This window comes from Protomyctophum parallelum, assembly GCF_964188405.1.
Source record: "Protomyctophum parallelum genome assembly, chromosome: 3".
Taxonomy (NCBI): Eukaryota; Metazoa; Chordata; class Actinopteri; order Myctophiformes; family Myctophidae; genus Protomyctophum; species Protomyctophum parallelum.
Window position 1 is genome coordinate 8,614,819 of NC_139698.1, and position 20,000 is coordinate 8,634,818.

At 47.1% G+C, this 20,000-nt stretch overlaps 1 protein-coding gene across 1 annotated transcript in view; it reads right to left on the bottom strand.

Annotated features, from left to right (window-relative positions):
* Positions 1 to 20,000, bottom strand: part of crabp2a (cellular retinoic acid binding protein 2, a) — a 26,600-nt gene that overhangs the window by 887 nt on the left and 5,713 nt on the right. Inside the window, exons 2-4 of the mRNA XM_083761930.1 lie at positions 9,781 to 9,959; positions 5,302 to 5,418; positions 1 to 1,092 (exon numbers count right to left, since the gene is read on the bottom strand). The exon at positions 1 to 1,092 is cut by the window's left edge and continues 887 nt beyond it. Coding sequence (XP_083618056.1) covers positions 1,036 to 1,092; positions 5,302 to 5,418; positions 9,781 to 9,959 — 353 coding nt within the window. The 3' untranslated portion in view covers positions 1 to 1,035. The remainder of the gene's footprint in view (positions 1,093 to 5,301; positions 5,419 to 9,780; positions 9,960 to 20,000) is intronic.

The following is a 20,000-nucleotide window of genomic DNA, read 5'->3' on the forward strand; positions in this document are numbered from 1 at the left end:
CCCGCCCTCCTCGCAAATTATACCGCTTCACTTGATCATACTACAAAACAAAAGCATATCAAAAGTATACAAGTAAGCCTTGGCTTACTTCTGTTCAACGCGTGAATGTAACGTAAACCTTGTAAAGCGCGTCGGAAATAACAGTGCCGTGTACGATTTACGCCTTGAAACACCTTTTGCATTTTGACTGGATATCGGGTTTATTTTCCTTTCGTTGAATCGATCTTAAAAAGTGATCCCGATAATATCGTTCTCCGCTGCTGTTGTTGTTGTTGTTACAGTGGCGGCTCGGACTCCGCCATGATCCACTTGAGTTAATAGGAGGGTTTAATTAAAAATGAAAGAAGTAACAGTGGTGGTTCTCATGCTTGGTGTGGACGACCCTCGAGGCGTACAGTAGATATAGATGATACAACATTCAAAAAGACAGTTACATATAGAGTGAAGCTATGAGCGGAGAAAGTGGTGTATAGAAAATAGATGCTGTAGAGTTGATCTCTCCCATGCTGCCTTGATGTGGGGTCTCTAGGCTTTGTTCTTTCAGACTGCAGACAAACAGCATTCTTTAGGGGGGGGGGGGGGGGCTATCCCGATTTGCATCAGATCGCTTTTTTTTAATCAAAAAACAGAAAAACTAAAAATAAAACATGTATTTATTTTATTTATTTTTTGGCGTCGGCTCACTTATCTATGGTGGTGTCGCAAAAAAGCCGATCTACAAGCTCACGACGGGCTGCCCTGCAGCTTGCAGAGCGCTTGTTTTTTTTCCCGCGAGCACAGCCCGACCTATAGTATATAAAAAGCAGTTCTCACACACCGTGTCGTTACAGAAAACCGACGCGGATTGAGTCAACGGGCGTCTGAAAAAAAAGACACGTGGTCACATCTTTTGGACTCGAACGGGATCGGCCTGCAGTCCGAACAAAGCCCATGGGGGTAGGAGGAGGAGGAGGGGCTAAGTGACGAGGGGGACAGATGGGCGGTGGGTGGCGGGAGAGGGGGGGGGGGGGGGGTGAAGAGAAGTGCTGCCGTGGCTTATTGTACGTCTCGTACGTAGACTCTGGTACACACCACGTCATCTGCAGTCATGGTCTGAAAACAGAAAAAGGACAGAATAGATGGAAATCATTATTATAACGTGTAGAGTATATAGACCACATTGTTTCCCAAATTGACATTTATTAGCCTGCGGACCCCCATTTGACAAGATAGGCCAAGGACCCCGATGAGAGAAGATTTACACACGGCTCTAGCAGTGATTTTAAACGGTTTTCATCTCCCCCAGTTTGACATGCATTAGGCTACGTACGGACTAACGCTATTTAATGGCATTTCCATCTCTGGGGCCCCAATTTATATTGTAAAATCAATGTTAATTTAACTCTGAGATTGTGTACAAATGGAACCAGATGGTCCGTTTAGCCTCGGAAACCGAGACGTTTTTTATTTCCAGGGAGAAAAAAGAAAGTCTGGGGCCGAGTCCACTTCAATTTGGCATAGAGTAGCGCCGATCACTCTCTGCTGATTTCTGATCGTCTGCACCTTTGTTAAATTGACGCACACACGTACACACACACACACACACACACACACACACACACACACACTCCTCTCTCTCTCTGTCGCTCTAATTAATTAGTCTCATGTCGCACGGCTGCGTCTAGATTCTCCCGGCGGATCCTGCCGGGAGCTGCCTACTGTATGCCATAGAAAGCATAGGTGGACCCCCCAGGCTAGGGTCCATTTGGATCCATTTGTACACTTAGAGATCCATCAAAGTCCATTTGGTTCCTAAGTATCATTTAGCTGGGGACCCCCTGGAACTCCCTCAAGGACCCCTGGGGTTTCCCGGACCCCGCTTTGAGAACTACTGGTGTAGACGATCTGAGTTAGATGTTTGTTTGTTAGTTTTGTTTCTACATGAACATATACTGTATTAGTCATATCCTTGTTTGCTCACATGAGGTTTCTATTTTATGGATAGCATAGCCTCCATCACTCCCTCCTTTTTTATCTGATAATTCTGCTCTTTGTGTTTCCCCACTTTGTTTATTGTGTTGCTACCTGGTTGATACTGCCAGTAGCTTGTCTCAAAGATTAAGTACAAACGGCTTGTACTTTGTACGGCTAGGCTTTTTTGTGTGTTGTTCTGTGTCAGCCCATCTGGGCTGTTGTATTGTAAAAAAAGAAAATAAGCGTAAAAAAAAAGATCTAATAAAATACTAATCACAAAAAAAAGAATGGAAATATGTGAAATGAGTGTTTACATGGAAAACATGAAAACAGTACTTGAATAGGTTTAGCCTGGCCTGGCCAGACAGTACTATCACTGCAAAGGTTATTTTACTTAATTTCCCCCCCCTTTATTTTTATTTGTCTGTGTGACTGACTGGTCACTACCCAGGGCAAGGAAGGACACAACACAGGGCAGCTTTCTTAAGTTTGTAGCTTTATTCCTCCATGTGCAGGGAATTATACACAATAATCCTATTTTACACAGGAGAGGCGATAGCTCTCCACTGTCCGGACAGAAGCTCTTTTTCTGAGTGTTTGTGGAGAATGACTGATTTAACCTGTTTTCCCTTTGATCAAGTCCATGATGCACAACAGGTGCGCAGCCACACCCATAGCTCTGAGTCCAGTTCTAGTTTGACTCAGGCCAGGTGTGACTGCTTAACTCAGTCATCCTCCATCTCACAGTCTGGTTTCCAGGCTAGAATAGTTTGTCCAACATGTCCACTTTTAACTTTACCCCGGGGTCAGACGAAGTACAAAGGCTTTGTTTCCCAATGGCCTTTGCATGTTGCTGGAGGCTATAGTGACAAATCCTGGTCATCTGATCATGCCATACAGGCCAGCTGGTGGTGGTAGATACCGAACGGTTTTAATGAGTGGGCGGCCTATAGAAACATCTGAGTGTGCCTGTGTTTTTAAAGATTAGAAAACTAAAAAAGACGTAGAAATTATAATGACCCGTGGATGTTGTCAATATGACATGCTTGCGGAACTCAAATCAAAATCCTTCATAACTTTGCACCACTATAAATCATCTCTCTCTCTCTCTCTCTCTCTCTCTCTCTCTCTCTCTCTCTCTCTCTCTCTCTCTCTCTCTCTCTCTCTCTCTCTCTCTCTCTCTCTCTCTCTCCCTCTCTCTCATTGTGCGTGCGTGTGTGTAATGTGTATAGCCTTGAGCCCAGGTATAGCACAAAGAGAGCACTCAATTAGACAGTTGGAAACACCTGCCGATCAATTAACCCTGGCACTGCTCCCAAACGAGTCACTCCCAACATAACACTTCACCCACATGCAGCCTTCGCACGGGACTAGAGTTACCCGGGGACCTCTGGGAATGTGGAAGAGTTGCAGAGTAAACTGAAGTTAAAATTCTGTGGCAAATCACCACCATGTTAAAGCAAACACTGATGGTAGCCTCGGAAACCCAGCCGTTTTTAGGGAGAATAAATAAAGTCTGGGACCGAGTCCACTTCAATTCGGCATAGCTAGTAGCGCAAACGTCCATCACTCTCTGCTGATTTCTGATTGTCTGCATCTTTGTTAAATTGACGCACTGACACGCACACACATATACACACACACACACACTCCTCTCTCTCTCTCTCTGTCGCTCTAATTAATTAGTCTCATGTCGCGCAGCTGCATCTAGCTTCTCCCGGAGGATCCTGCCGATGCTATAGAAAACATAGGTGGACCCCGGGCTAACACAGAGGCAATCTGATAACACTATATAGTCCTGCATGCAAACCGGCATCTCAGTCATTTGGGGCAAATTATTGTTTTGTTTAGTTGTTTCTCTCTGAATTAAACTCGTGCCCGTTGCTCTGACTATAATGCAGTAAACCTGTATAGGGCTGGAAATTGAAAATGTCAAGAATCTGTTTTCATTTAGAAAAAACACAAGACTAGGATATGGGACAATAGTGTATAGCTGACTTCTGTCTAAAATATGGCCCATTATTTGTGTGGGATTAAGATCACGGATTATGACTAATTAGCAAAGGTCCCCCGGGTAATAGTAGTCCCGTGTGAATAGAGCTTGTGAAATAAAGAAATTTAACCGATATGAGATTAAGGAACGCCGCACTTCTCACAGACAGACAGACGGACAGACGGACGGACGGACGGGCGGGCGGGCGGACGGACGGACGGACGGACGGACGGACGGACGGACGGGCGGGCGGGCGGGCGGGCGGGCAGGCAGGCAGGCAGGCAGGCAGGCAGACAGACAGACAGACAGACAGACAGACAGAGAGGAGCGACCACTGTGGTGGCAGTATAAATGGTCTCTCTGTGGCGAGGATGAGGACTTGAGGCTTGAGGTGGTTGTGGTTGAACAGGTTCAGTCGGTGTGCGTGTGCCAATCATGCAGTCTCTCTCCAGCTGCCTTGCCTGCCTTACTGCTCCCTGTCCTGGACTGGAGGCGTACATGTGTTGGTTCTTGTGTTGACTTTCATACCCACATGTTTTATGTCTGTACTTGCAAGAACAAAATGTCTAATCTGTGTCGAGTTTGCGTTCTCTCTTGGGAGGGAGAACGAGGTCAAATGCCTCAATGTTGACTTTACTCTGACAGGGTACACACACAATTTACCCAACCGGACCCGGGCGGTCATCTGCCATATTTCATTTTGGTGATTATAGGAAAGTATCAGCAAGAATGAAAAGGGAAGGTGTACAAGACGGTGGTGAGACCAGCTATGTTGTATGGTTTAGAGAGACTGAGGAAAAGACAGGAAGCAGAGCTGGAGGTAGCAGAGACTAAAATGTTGAGGTTTGGACACGTACAGAGGAGGTTGTCAGTGGCGTGCACAGACATTTAGATGGGCAGGTGCTCATTTTGGGGCGGGAACCCATTTTGGTGCTTTAAGCTATTGAAAAATAGCAGATCTACAAGCTCATAGCGCGCCACCGAGTGGCGCGCTACGAGCTTGTAGGTCTGCTATTTTTTCTTTAATCAAAGAACCACTGACATAGAAACATAGCTTTAGATTGTGTGGGGGGGCCTAAATAATATAGTAGAAGCGTGTTTTTTTATCAAGATTTGATCAATGTCACCATGGTCCTCCACACACAAAAAAATATTTTTTTTTCTTTTTTTTTAAGGGCACATTGCCAAAAGGGCAGGGGGTGCTCTAGCACCCCCTAGTGTCTATCTGTGCACGCCACTGGCTTAGTTATAACCACACCCCGCTTCTGTGGCCAATGCAGAAGTGCCTCTTGCCTACAACAACTGCGGGCGGACAAGACCGTACATCATTTACTGTATAACTCAACGGGCCTTACCAGGATCAGCTCTCCGTCATTGGTCATCTCCCGGGTCCAGGACGTCTTAGGCCCCTCCCCCTTCTGAAGAGTCTGCTCACAGCTGATCTTGCTGTCCGTCTCCCAGCGAGGAAGACTCTACACGCACGCACGCATACAAACACACGCACGCACACACACACACACACACACACACACACACACACACACACAGACACAGACACACACAATTATTAGTAAACATCCACCAGTGTCATGGAAAACAGCAGTAAAGGCCGTCGGGATCGGGAGTCGAACCTGCGACACCACACTGCCAGACTCGGGCTGCCGGGTGCCAAGGTGCCTGGACCGCTGAGCCAACGGCCCGCAGGCCTAAAGGAGCACTTTAAGGAAACATTATTTATTCTTTGAAAACATGAATCATGAATGCAAACAGCGCGTTGGTGCAGTCAGACTTCAGGGCTAAAAGGAGAGTGGGGACTACTTGTTCCCATTGTGGTCCTACGGACGGACGGACAGACAGACAGACAGGGGGTTGTGACCCTGCTGATCTGTGGGTGTGACTCAGTGGACTGGTCCTATGGACGGACGGACAGGGGGTTGTGACCCTGCTGATCTGTGGGTGTGACTCAGTGGACTGGTCCTATGGACGGACGGACAGGGGGTTGTGACCCTGCTGATCTGTGGGTGTGACTCAGTGGACTGGTCCTACGGACAGACAGACAGACAGGGGGTTGTGACCCTGCTGATCTGTGGGTGTGACTCAGTGGACTGGTCCTATGGACGGACGGACAGGGGGTTGTGACCCTGCTGATCTGTGGGTGTGACTCAGTGGACTGGTCCTACGGACAGACAGACAGACAGGGGGTTGTGACCCTGCTGATCTGTGGGTGTGACTCAGTGGACTGGTCCTACGGACAGACAGACGGACAGGGGGTTGTGACCCTGCTGATCTGTGGGTGTGACTCAGTGGACTGGTCCTATGGACGGACGGACAGACGGACAGGGGGTTGTGACCCTGCTGATCTGTGGGTGTGACTCAGTGGACTGGTCCTATGGACGGACGGACAGACGGACAGGGGGTTGTGACCCTGCTGATCTGTGGGTGTGACTCAGTGGACTGGTCCTACGGACAGACAGACAGACAGGGGGTTGTGACCCTGCTGATCTGTGGGTGTGACTTAGTGGTCCTACGGACGGACGGACAGACAGACAGACAGACAGACAGACAGGGGGTTGTGACCCTGCTGATCTGTGGGTGTGACTTAGTGGACTGGCTGCTGACTGTGAGGTGAGAATAACACATGGACACATCCTCTGTGAATGACCCTGTGTTTGCTTTGGAGACCGTTACACTGGAGAGAGAGAGAGAGAGAGAGAGAGAGAGAGAGAGAGAGAGAGAGAGAGAGAGAGAGAGAGAGAGTAGAGTGTAGAGTGAAGAAGTGAAACAGCAGCTATGGGGAGAACTCCCCCGATGAGATGATATAGCATCAGTACTGAGTGTGCGTAGCGGACTGAGTTTCCATGCACGCATTACGCATACACGTGTGGGTGTGGGTGTGTGTGTGTGTGTGTGTGTGTGTGTGTGTGTGTGTGTGTGTGTGTGTGTGCGTGTGTGTGTGTGTGTGTGTGTGTGTGTGTGTGTGTGTGTGTGTGTGTGTGTGTGTGTGTGTGTGTGTGTGTGTGTGTGTGTGTGTGTGTGTGTGTGTGTGTGCGACTGTGCGTGCGTGCGAGTATGCGAGTATGCTTGCATTACTACACTTGTGATGGCCAAATGTCCCCACAATTCTAGCAGAATTTGAGATTTTTCCTGGTCCTCACAATAGAAATGGATGTTTTATGGTTATTTTTTACAGTTGGGTTGGGGTTTACGGTTAGGATTATATTATCTAGAGCAGTGGGTTTTCAACCCTTTTTGTATCAACGTCCATAATTGACTCAGCATTTGAGCCACGGACCACCATTTTGATGAGATTCAGCCTCTCAGACCAAAAACGAAAGAATAATATTTGTTTTGTGGTTGGGACAGGATTTTGTCCTCAATTCCATGCTCTATTGATGTTGGTATAGGAGAGATAACAGGCAAACGTTGATTAATCTACAATTATTCTACATTCTCTAATTGTGTAAACCTATTTTAAGATAAAGTAATGCAGATGTTCAACAATAATTTTACTCTTGAGAGTGTTAAATGAAACCAAATGTACCCATATATACGGGTCCATTTGGTTTCATTTTACGCCCTCAATTGTTGAAGATATAGAAGGGTTCATTTGGTTACCAACTGTTGCATATAGTTTATCTGCACTGGGGACCACCTGGAACCTCCTCAAGGACCACTGGTGGACCCCGGACCACCGGTTGAGAGCCAGTGATGCAGAGGTTGTGTTAGGGTTGGGGTTAGAGTTATGGCCTGGTTCATAATTAGTGGCACGTCAATAGCGGCCGAAAATAGCTGATTTACAACTTGATTGTGAACTTGTAAATCATGCTGTTTTCAGCCGTAGTAGTGTTATATATATATATGGATAAAAAGGTTGGTGTTCGTAAAATGTCCTCCTTATAGTTCACAAAAAGGCTATTGTTCATGTTTGAATAGTTGAATAATTCTTTCTTTCTTTTTACATAAATCTTCTCTTTTGGGGGTCTATGTGTATACGTGCATGTGTCAGCGGTGTACAGTAACAAGGTACATTTACTTAAGTACAATTTTGAGGTATTTGTTTTACTTTACTAGAGTATTTCCAATTTCCAATACTTTGACTTCTACACCACTATACAATAAATTAGTAGTTAATTTGTAGATTACAATTATTACAAAAACATAGGCTACATTAAAGGACAACTTTAGTTTTTTTTTCAACCAAGGTTCATGTTTTAGGTTGTTATTATAGAGAAACTAAAATATTTTTAGCAGTTTTTGACAGCGGGTCGGGGGCATTCGAGCATGGGGCTAAATATGTACTTTTTCATCCAGTAGATCCTGTGATCTTCTAGTTGTCCTTTAACCACTTCAGCCCTGCAATACACATTTCGGTCATTTGATTGAAGCTTGTACATCGGCTATTTTCAAAACTCAATTACATTTTTCATTCCAGACTTTTTTTCTACGTCGCAGTATTGACACTTATAGGCTACTTCAACATTTGAGTGCTTTGTTTCCACCACGGGTGAGCTTGCAACTGGCGACGGTGGCTCAGGAGGTAGAGCAGACCAACCATCCATGGGTCTGTGGCTCAGGAGGTAGAGCAGACCAACGATCCATGGGTCTGTGGCTCAGGAGGTAGAGCAGACCAATGATCCATGGGTCTGTGGTTCAGGAGGTAGAGCAGACCAACCATCCATGGGTCTGTGGCTCAGGAGGTAGAGCAGACCAACCATCCATGGGTCTGTGGTTCAGGAGGTAGAGCAGACCAACCATCCATGGGTCTGTGGTTCAGGAGGTAGAGCAGACCAACCATCCATGGGTCTGTGGCTCAGGAGGTAGAGCAGACCAATGATCCATGGGTCTGTGGTTCAGGAGGTAGAGCAGACCAACCATCCATGGGTCTGTGGCTCAGGAGGTAGAGCAGACCAACCATCCATGGGTCTGTGGCTCAGGAGGTAGAGCAGACCAACCATCCATGGGTCTGTGGTTCAGGAGGTAGAGCAGACCAACCATCCATGGGTCTGTGGTTCAGGAGGTAGAGCAGACCAATGATCCATGGGTCTGTGGTTCAGGAGGTAGAGCAGACCAATGATCCATGGGTCTGTGGTTCAGGAGGTAGAGCAGACCAATGATCCATGGGTCTGTGGCTCAGGAGGTAGAGCAGACCAATGATCCATGGGTCTGTGGTTCAGGAGGTAGAGCAGACCAATGATCCATGGGTCTGTGGTTCAGGAGGTAGAGCAGACCAATGATCCATGGGTCTGTGGCTCAGGAGGTAGAGCAGACCAATGATCCATGGGTCTGTGGTTCAGGAGGTAGAGCAGACCAATGATCCATGGGTCTGTGGCTCAGGAGGTAGAGCAGACCAATGATCCATGGGTCTGTGGTTCAGGAGGTAGAGCAGACCAACCATCCATGGGTCTGTGGTTCAGGAGGTAGAGCAGACCAACCATCCATGGATCTGTGGCTCAGGAGGTAGAGCAGACCAACCATCCATGGGTCTGTGGTTCAGGAGGTAGAGCAGACCAACCATCCATGGGTCTGTGGTTTGAATCCCGGCTCCTCCTGTCTACATGTCGAAGTGTCCTTGGGGCAAGACACTGAACCCCAAATTGCTCCCGATGTGCAGGTTGGTATACCTTGCATGGCTTCCGCCGTAATTAGTGTATATGAACGTGTGTGAATGTAATGCACACTCTATGTAAAGCGCCTTGGATAAAGGCGCTATATAAATGCACCATTTATACCATTTACCAACTGTGCATGCATGCGTGTGTGTGTGTGTGTGTGTGTGTGTGTGTGTGTGTGTGTGTGTGTGTGTGTGTGTGTGTGTGTGTGTGTGCGCTGCGCACCGTGCACGGCCGGCCGTCCACGGTGGACTCGTTGAACTCCTGGCCCACGGTGAAGGTGACGTGGGTGGTCCGTACGGAGGTGGACGTGCGGATGGAGAGGGTCTCGCCGTCCTGGTTGATCTCCACCGAGGGCTTGGAGGCCGCGGCCACCGCGATCTTCCTCAGCATCACGTTCACTCCTGCAACGCAAACCACACGCACACACACACACACACACACACACACACGCAACACGCACACACACACACACACACACACGCACACGCATGCATTAGCACCATAGTAAAAGCAGCTTTCATGGTGCGGAGAGGGCTCTTTTTTACAGATGGGTAAAAGTGCAGGGGCTCAAGCCCCCTTTGATGTATATGTGTGCATGTGCACGCGCGCACACACACACACACACACACACACACACACACACACACACACACACACACACACACACACACACACACACACACACACATACTAATAGTTAGGATTGCTAAATGCAGAGTACACACATTCCAGGTGTGTGCCAGGAGAATGCCACAACAACACATAAACAAAATAGACATGCACACGAACACGTGCACGCACAATCGCACGTACTATACATGCACACCAATAAACACATACATACAAACTCAACCACACAAATACACACACACACACACACACACACACACACACACACACACACACACACACACACACACGCGCGCGCGCACACATGTGCACACACGCGTATACACAGACACAAAGACACAGTCACAAGCTCTGGTAAACACACTCATGAATTACCTTGTAAAGTTACTCTGCGGTTTAATTATGATGCTTATACAACGTAAACCACAGCAGTGTGTGTGTGTGTGTGTGTGTGTGTGTGTCCGTGCACGCCCACGTGCGTGCGTGCGCGCCACCACCACACGCCATAATGAATAACGACCCGGGCCGTGCGACCGTCATTGCATGATGTCCCGAGGCCAGCACCTGTCAATCATCCGACACCCACACAGTCCCTTCCATTGAGCAACACGTCATGTATTCATTCATACACGTGTTTATTTGTACTGTATCTGTGCCGTGAAACAAACGTCAATCGTTACCTGATTTATTACCGTGCTCCTTAATTTCCCATGGATGGATTCCACATTATAGTTCAGCGTGTCTTTACTGGAGGCTTTTTGGTGGTGGAATGAAGCCAAATAAGTAACTACATTTACTACTACGATTAAGTATACAATTTGAGGTATTCGTATACTTTACTTCAAGTATTTCCAACATCCGATACTTTTACGTTTTTACTGCTACTCCACTAAATCTCGGATCCAAATGTTGTACTTTTTACTCCACTACAATTATTTGCAAACTTTAGTTACTACTACACTTCTACAACATTGCCTTTAACTGATCTTGTATTTTTTTTTTCATGTCCTCACTGTACTGCATTACTGCTTGTTTTTTAATGTCGTTGCCTTGCTTTTCTTTTATTCTCCATTGTTCTGTAAAGCACTTTGAGCTGCATTTCATGTCATGAAAGGTGCTATACAAATAAAGTTTTATTATTATTATTACTAGTTACTTTGAAGATTTTGATTATATAAAAAAATTATTCAGAAAAAGACCTGCACACTTGCAATATGAACTTTATTGGCAACATTTCGGTCAAAGACCTTCTTCAGGCATCCCGATGTTTATGTGCATTTTTCTGAATACATTGAGCCCTGCCTACGCACCCCCCTCAGAGCATACAGGTGAATACATTGAGCCCTGCCTACGCACCCCCCTCAGAGCATACAGGTGAATACATTGAGCCCTGCCTACGCACCCCCCTCAGAGCATACAGGTGAATACATTGAGCCCTGCCTACGCACCCCCCTCAGAGCATACAGGTGAATACATTGAGCCCTGCCTACGCACCCCCCTCAGAGCATACAGGTGAATACATTGAGCCCTGCCTACGCACCCCCCTCAGAGCATACAGGTGAATACATTGAGCCCTGCCTACGCACCCGCCTCAGAGCATACAGGTGAATACATTGAGCCCTGCCTACTGTACGCACCCCCCTCAGAGCATACAGGTGAATACATTGAGCCCTGCCTACGCACCCCCCTCAGAGCATACAGGTGAATACATTGAGCCCTGCCTACGCACCCCCCTCAGAGCATACAGGTGAATACATTGAGCCCTGCCTACGCACCCCCCTCAGAGCATACAGGTGAATACATTGAGCCCTGCCTACGCACCCCCCTCAGAGCATACAGGTGAATACATTGAGCCCTGCCTACGCACCCCCCTCAGAGCATACAGGTGTGCATAAGACTTTGTTGCCGATTATATAAAAAAATAAAAAAACATCAGCCCTATATGTACATTTCGGCCATTTGGAAATAGGCAATCTAAAGCTCACAATGTGGCGGTGGCTCAGGGTTAGAGTGCCTGGATGGTAACCGCAAGGTTGCCAGTTCGAACCCGGCCTCCCCCAGAGTTACTGTCGAAGTGTCCTTGAGCAAGACTCTGAACCCCTAATTGCTCCCGATGTGCTAGTTGGTGCCTTGCATGGTTTCCGCTGCCATCGGTGTGTGAATGTGTGTGAATGGGTGAATGTAATGCACAATCTCTGTAAAGCGCCTTGGATAAAGGCGCTATATAAATGCACCATTTAGCATTTATTTGCAACTCCAATCTAAAGCTCACAATGCGTTGCTTTGCAACTCCAATCTAAAGCTCACAATGCGTTGCTTTGCAACTCCAATCTAAAGCTCACAATGCGTTGCTTTGCAACTCCAATCTAAAGCTCACAATGCGTTGCTTTGCAACTCCAATCTAAAGCTCACAATGCGTTGCGATGCAACTCCCATCTAAAGCTCACAATGCGTTGCTTTGCAACTCCCATTAGTTGCGTAAACAAATACTATTTTTATAGTATTTTTCCCACCACTGAATAAAGCAATAAGCCACACAAGGTCATGATTAAGTGCCTTTGGAACAGTTAAAGTCTTCATTAAATGGCTTTTTCTTTTGCAACCACATCGCAACATGTTTCCTATAGTGAAGCAGGGGCTGAGTGCATGCAGGGTCACAATTTACAATGTAGTCAGACTCATTTAGCAGACGCTCTTAATCCAGAGCGATTTAAAACATGATAATGAATCAAATGCATAGAAAACATTGTCAACGGTGGAATGTCTATATAATGAGATGCGTATACGCCATCGTTTGCCAACGGCAGTTGGAAACTAGAAGACGCGCGCGTGTCCCTTATTGACATCAGGGAACACTTTGTCCCTCATCCTAAAAGGGCCATCTTAACCCATTCTGACCTGAGATCAGATTCATACGAAGGTTTCCACTGGACACACACTGGTCTGATGAACCCATTCTGACCTGAGATCAGATTCTAGAAATGTCAGTCGCTCTTCGATTTTTCAAAAATAGCAGACCTACAAGCTCGTATCGCGCCACTCGGTGGCGCGATATGAGCTTGTAGATCTGCTATTTTTCAATAGCTAAAGCATAACATAGTGCTAACACCAAAATTGGTCCCCGTTCAGAATGGGTTAAGTCTTAACCCATTTCGACCTGAGATCAAATTCTAAAAATGTCTTCTACATCCTGACAGTTTTCTGAAAGAGCTATGTTTCTATGTCAGTCGATTTTTCCCAAAATAGCAGACCTACAAGCTCGTAGCGCGCCACAGCTTGTAGATCTGCTATTTTTCAATAGCTAAAGCATAACATAATGCTGACACCAAAAGGGGTTCCCGCCCCAAAATGGGACCCGATTGCAGGAACGCAAACAAACGCAGGAGATGAAAAACTCACTTTCACTACAGAAAGATACAACACTCCAGTAACAACTCAAACATACAACCTGCCACCCCCACTTAACCCATTCTGAACGGGCACCCATTTTGGTGTTGGCATTACGTTATGCTTTAGCTATTGAAAAATAGCAGATCTACAAGCTCATATCGCGCCACCGAGTGGCGCGCTACGAGCTTGTAGGTCTGCTATTTTTGAAAAATCGAAGAACGACTGACATTTTTAGAATCTGATCTCAGGTCAGAATGGGTTAATCAGACCAGTGTGTGTCCAATGGAAACCTCGTATGAATCTGATCAGAATGGGTTAAGATACAGCACTGAACACACGCATCTAGAGATCATCACCCAACCAGGCTCAGCTGGTCCGCACACGCTGAACACACGCAAGGACACAGACAGACTGAGTAATATCTAGAGAGCTGAACACTGAACACACGCAAGGACACAGACAGACTGAGTAATATCTAGAGAGCTGAACACTGAACACACGCAAGGACACAGACAGACTGAGTAATATCTAGAGAGCTGAACACTGAACACACGCAAGGACACAGACAGACTAAATAATATCTAGAGCTCATCACCCAACCAGGCTCAGCTGGTCCTGGTGACGGCACGCAGCTGGGCAATCACACTCTTCTAGGGGAGAAGTGTTTGGCTCTTTAAGTGTCCTTGAGTGGGTTCCAACTTCCAAATGGCCCTATAGAGTGTCATTTGTAGGCTATACACTCTCAAGGTTATTGATATTAAAAATGGTTTGTGACCCACTGCACAGTTAAATGGAACAGAGCCTTAACCCCCTCATGGCCCTCGACGTAATTGACGCAATGAATAAAAAAGTCCCTCATTACCCTTGACGTAAATGACGTAATCGTTTAATTCCCTATAATCGGGGGCTTAATGTACTGTAGCATAATATAGCAACTTTTGGCTAGTTTGACTATCTATTTTTGATACGACAGTATATGCAATGTGGCCCTCTGGAGTGAGTGCATGTAACTATTCTCCATATGCAGGCCGCGGCCATCTTATCATATAGTATCAAGTTAACCCATTCTGAACGGGCACCCATTTTGGTGTCAGCATCATGTTATGCTTTAGCTATTGAAAAATAGCAGATCTACAAGCTCATATCGCGCCACCGAGTGGCGCGATACGAGCTTGTAGGTCTGCTATTTTTGAAAAATCGAAGAGCGACTGACATTTCTAGAATCTGATCTCAGGTCAGAATGGGTTAATCAGACCAGTGTGTGTCCAGTGGAAACCTCGTATGAATCTGATCTCAGGTCAGAATGGGTTAATGGCAAGGTGCTATAGGTGCAAATTCCATTGGCAGCCCATTCATCCAAACAGAAAAGTCCTAATCTGATTGTATTAAACAACATCAAACTCACCAACATTTCAGCTGTACGGAATTATTCTCTTTCTATCCTCAGCGTTTGTTTCATAAAAACCCACTGTGTAGACATGTTGTTATGAGCTACTTTGTGTCCTTGGAGGTGATTCTTTTTATAAGTGCTGGAGTTTGGAAGTGCTCGTTAGATATCACTCAACTGCCCTGTGTACCACCTGTTTTGAATTAGCACATAATGCAAGAGGCAGCAGGACATTGCTGAAGACGAGTGCTTCCAAACTCTGATTGGAAACATGGTCTGCAAATGGGCACTATAGTGGCCCTCTGGAGTGAGTGTGGAACTATAGTGGCCCTCTGGAGTGAGTGTGGAACTATAGTGGCCCTCTGGAGTGAGTGTGTAACTATAGTGGCCCTCTGGAGTGAGTGTGTAACTATAGTGGCCCTCTGGAGTGAGTGTGTAACTATAGTGGCCCTCTGGAGTGAGTGTGGAACTATAGTGGCCCTCTGGAGTGAGTGTGGAACTATAGTGGCCCTCTGGAGTGAGTGTGGAACTATAGTGGCCCTCTGGAGTGAGTGTGGAACTATAGTGGCCCTCTGGAGTGAGTGTGGAACTATAGTGGCCCTCTGGAGTGAGTGTGGAACTATAGTGGCCCTCTGGAGTGAGTGTGGAACTATAGTGGCCCTCTGGAGTGAGTGTGGAACTATAGTGGCCCTCTGGAGTGAGTGTGGAACTATAGTGGCCCTCTGCAGTGAGTGTGTAACTATAGTGGCCCTCTGCAGTGAGTGTGGAACTATAGTGGCCCTCTGCAGTGAGTGTGGAACTATAGTGGCCCTCTGGAGTGAGTGTGGAACTATAGTGGCCCTCTGCAGTGAGTGTGGAACTATAGTGGCCCTCTCCATCTTCAAGGTTTACCAGCCCTTCACGACAGTATATGCGTGTCCAGGTTCACTGCCGGGGCAGTCAGAGTAAGAGCATGTTGGACCAATAAAAGCCACTCTCCTGACCAAACAGGTTCAAGGGAGCAAGTATATGATATCATCTTAATCAATAATGACATCACCACATGCACCACCGCAGAGTGGGACGGTGGTGTCATATATATTCTGTGCAGGCACGCACTGTGCACGCTCCCGCACACACAGGCATGCATGCGTGCACCGCGACTGCACGTACACACACACACACACACACACACACACACACACACACACACACACACACACACACACACACACACTGTTCTTTTGTGTGCTGACCAAGAATTTCTGACCGAAGTGCGTGCATGTGCATGTGCATGTGCATGTGTGCGTGGCATGCCTGCATTGCCTGTGTGCGTGCGAGCCTGCGGGTGTGTGTGTGTGTGTGTGTGTGTGTGTGTGTGGTATAGGGTCAAAGTAGAGAGGGGGAAGTTATTGCAGTTGCCCCAGGGGACAGAATAATCTGTTACACCTTCCTGACAGGAAATAGACAGCAGAGACAGCGAGGGAGAGAGAGAGAGAGAGAGAGAGAGAGAGAGGGGGGGGGGGGGGGGCATGGATAAAAGGAGGAATATTGTAAATTAAACAGAGAGAAGAGGACAGGATGAGAAGGAGAAGAGGGCAAAATAAGTTAAATACACAGAGGAAAGAGTGTGCGTGTATGCATGTGTGTGTGTGTGTGTGTGTGTGTGTGTGTGTGTGTGTGTGTGTGTGTGTGTGTGTGTGTGTGTGTGTGTGTGTGTGTGTGTGTGTGTGTGCGTGCTATAGAGTTGGATTTCAAACATCACACCTCTCACACATTCTCACCTGTCATCAAGAGTAAATATACACACGCGCGCGCGCATGCACACACACACACACACACACGCGCGCGCGTACACACACACACACACACAGGAACGCACACACACACACTGTTGCTGTGGTAAAAATGCCATTATAATTATTTTTGGTAGTTTGGGAACCCTTGCGATAGGGAAGGCCCATGAGCTAAAAACTATAGCTGGTAGAGGCCTGAAGAGCAGTGTTGATTTGGACAGGAATTTTATTTTGGTTTTAGTCATATTTTTGTCACCTGAAATGTTTTAGTTTTAGTCTAGTTTTAGACGACTAAATGTCATAAGATTTCAGCCGACTAAACCTACAGTTGTTTTGCCTGATTTCACACATTTTGATAACAAAAGTATCAGTATATTTAGTAGATAGTTTTTGTCATCATAACTTAGTTTTCATTTAGTTTTGATGTCGTTTTCGTCAGTGAAAAGTGAGGGCAGTCGGCGAACATTTTTCCTCATGGTTTTAGTCGACTAAATTAACACTGCTGCTGTGCAGCCACCGGGCTCCACTGTGAGCCAATTGAGGGGTGTGTGCGTATGTGCGTTTGTGTGTGTGTGTGATTGAGGAGGGCTACGTGCGTGCGTGCGTGCGTGCGTGCGTGCGTGCGTGCGTGTGTGCGTATGCGTGCGTATGTGTGCGTGATTGAGGAGGGCAGCAGGGGATTTCTGTGGCATTAGGAGGATTGTAGGAGAGGAAAGCCACCAGAAACATCATTAAATCAGCAGGAAAAAGCTTCAAGGTTGGTTGTGGGTCAGGAGGGGGGGGTCCGTGGGGGGGTCCATTGAGTAGCGTCCCGCCTGGCCTCATAAGCCCATGACCCATGCAGCTAAACACACTCTGCTAGCTCGGGATGACTCAAGGTAGAAGACGGGGTTAAGCAAATATCAATGGGATATTGGTATTTAAGACAGGCAAAGCCTAAGGACCCCCTGTAGCTGAGAGAGAGATGAAGCAGGGACCCCTTAGCTGAGAGAGAGATGAAGCAGGGACCCCTTAGCTGAGAGAGAGATGAAGCAGGGACCCCTTAGCTGAGAGAGAGATGAAGCAGGGACCCCTTAGCTGAGAGAGAGATGAAGCAGGACCCCTTAGCTGAGAGAGAGATGAAGCAGGGACCCCTTAGCTGAGAGAGAGATGAAGCAGGGACCCCTTAGCTGAGAGAAAGATGAAGCAGGGACCCCCAGCTGAGAGAGAGATGAAGCAGGGACCCCTTAGCTGAGAGAGAGATGAAGCAGGGACCCCTTAGCTGAGAGAGAGATGAAGCAGGGACCCCTTAGCTGAGAGAGAGATGAAGCAGGGACCCCTTAGCTGAGAGAGAGATGAAGCAGGACCCCCTTAGCTGAGAGAGAGATGAAGCAGGACCCCTTATAGCCGAGAGAGAGATGAAGCAGGACCCCTTATAGCCGAGAGAGAGATGAAGCAGGACCCCTTATAGCCGAGAGAGAGATGAAGCAGGGACCCCTTAGCTGAGAGAGAGATGAAGCAGGGACCCCTTATAGCCGAGAGAGAGATGAAGCAGGGACCCCTTAGCTGAGAGAGAGATGAAGCAGGACCCCTTATAGCCGAGAGAGAGATGAAGCAGGGACCCCCTTAGCCGAGAGAGAGATGAAGCAGGGACCCCTTAGCTGAGAGAGAGATGAAGCAGGGACCCCTTAGCTGAGAGAGAGATGAAGCAGGACCCCTTATAGCCGAGAGAGAGATGAAGCAGGGACCCCTTAGCTTAGAGAGAGATGAAGCAGGACCCTTATAGCCAAGAGAGAGATTAAGCAGGGACCCCCACTATTGGTTCCGATTAACAACTTAAACCCTATTTGAACTTATTGTGTTTTTTGTGTGAAACGAATGACCTACGGAATCAACTTCATTGTCACATCATCAAAGGTCAAAAGGTGGGTTAACTTTGTTTCGTGCATAGATAGTTCTCATCGTTATTCCATAGGAAAGCAAAAAGGAAACGGAAGTAGAAGCACCTGAGATAAGATATAAAGGTGTGTGTGTGTGTGTGTGTGTGTGTGTGTGTGTGTGTGTGTGCGTGTGTGCATGCGTGTGTGTCACAGTGTGTGCGTGCGCGAGCGTGCGTGCGTGCACACTGAGTGGTGCAACTCCCCTCTCTCTCTCCCTCCCCCCCCTCCTCTCTCTCTCTCTCTCTCTCTCTCTCTCATTAGCAGGCAACAGTACAGCACTATCTCTCTCTCTGTTTCTGGCACAACAGCGCCCCTACTGGTACTAATAGTCATACTCGTGCTCATTAACACATACATAGGCGGACACACATAGGCGGACACGGACATTGCTGTTCCTTGCACCACTCAAAAACACACAAAAGAGACAGAAAGTCAGTGCGTTGTTCATGGGATTAAGATACCAACGCCGGCGCGTGTCTGTCTGTCGACCTCATAATCCACATACGGCAGACTGACACTGGTGTAATCCACAGTACAGGTCCACGAGGGAGAGCAAAGATCTAAATAAGAGATTTAGCGATCGCACAAAAAGCACCGACAGCACCATGATCTTTCGAAACACACATACAGAAATGGCAAAAGTAGCAACTTTTTGCCTTTTTTTTTAAATTTGAATCCTGAAAAGTATAATGGACTGGATGGGACATAATGAGCTGGTTTCCACTCCACAGAGACCATATCCATTAACCCATTCTGACCTGAGATCAGATTCATACGAGGTTTCCGCCGGACACACACACTGGTCTGATGAACCCATTCTGACCTGAGATCAGATTCTAAAAATGTCAGTCGTTCTTCGATTATTCAAAAATAGCAGACCTACAAGCTCGTATCGCGCCACTCGGTGGCGCGATATGAGCTTGTAGATCTGCTATTTTTAAATAGCTAAAGCATAACATGATGCTGACACCAAAATGGGTGCCCGTTCAGAATGGGAGGATGGGTTAACACGTCAGAAGTCAGAGTGCTACACTATATCTTCTTAAAACATTTTTAAAACAGTTCAAATAGCCGATCTACAAGCCTCACAACGTGTCGAAAATGTGTGTTTTTTTTTTTTCAAGATAGTAAAATATGGCGTGCATATTTCCCCAGGCAGATTAAGTCTGGCCTTCTCTCAATTGCTGGAGGACCGAAGTGGTGACGAGCCAACCAGATTCGTCTGGAACCATGCAGGCTATAATAACCAATCAGGGCCCAGTATGTAAATATGGGGCGGGACATTGAGGGAAAATATCTAATGCTGAGAGGGACGAGACCAAGATAGGGCCCTGATAGGGC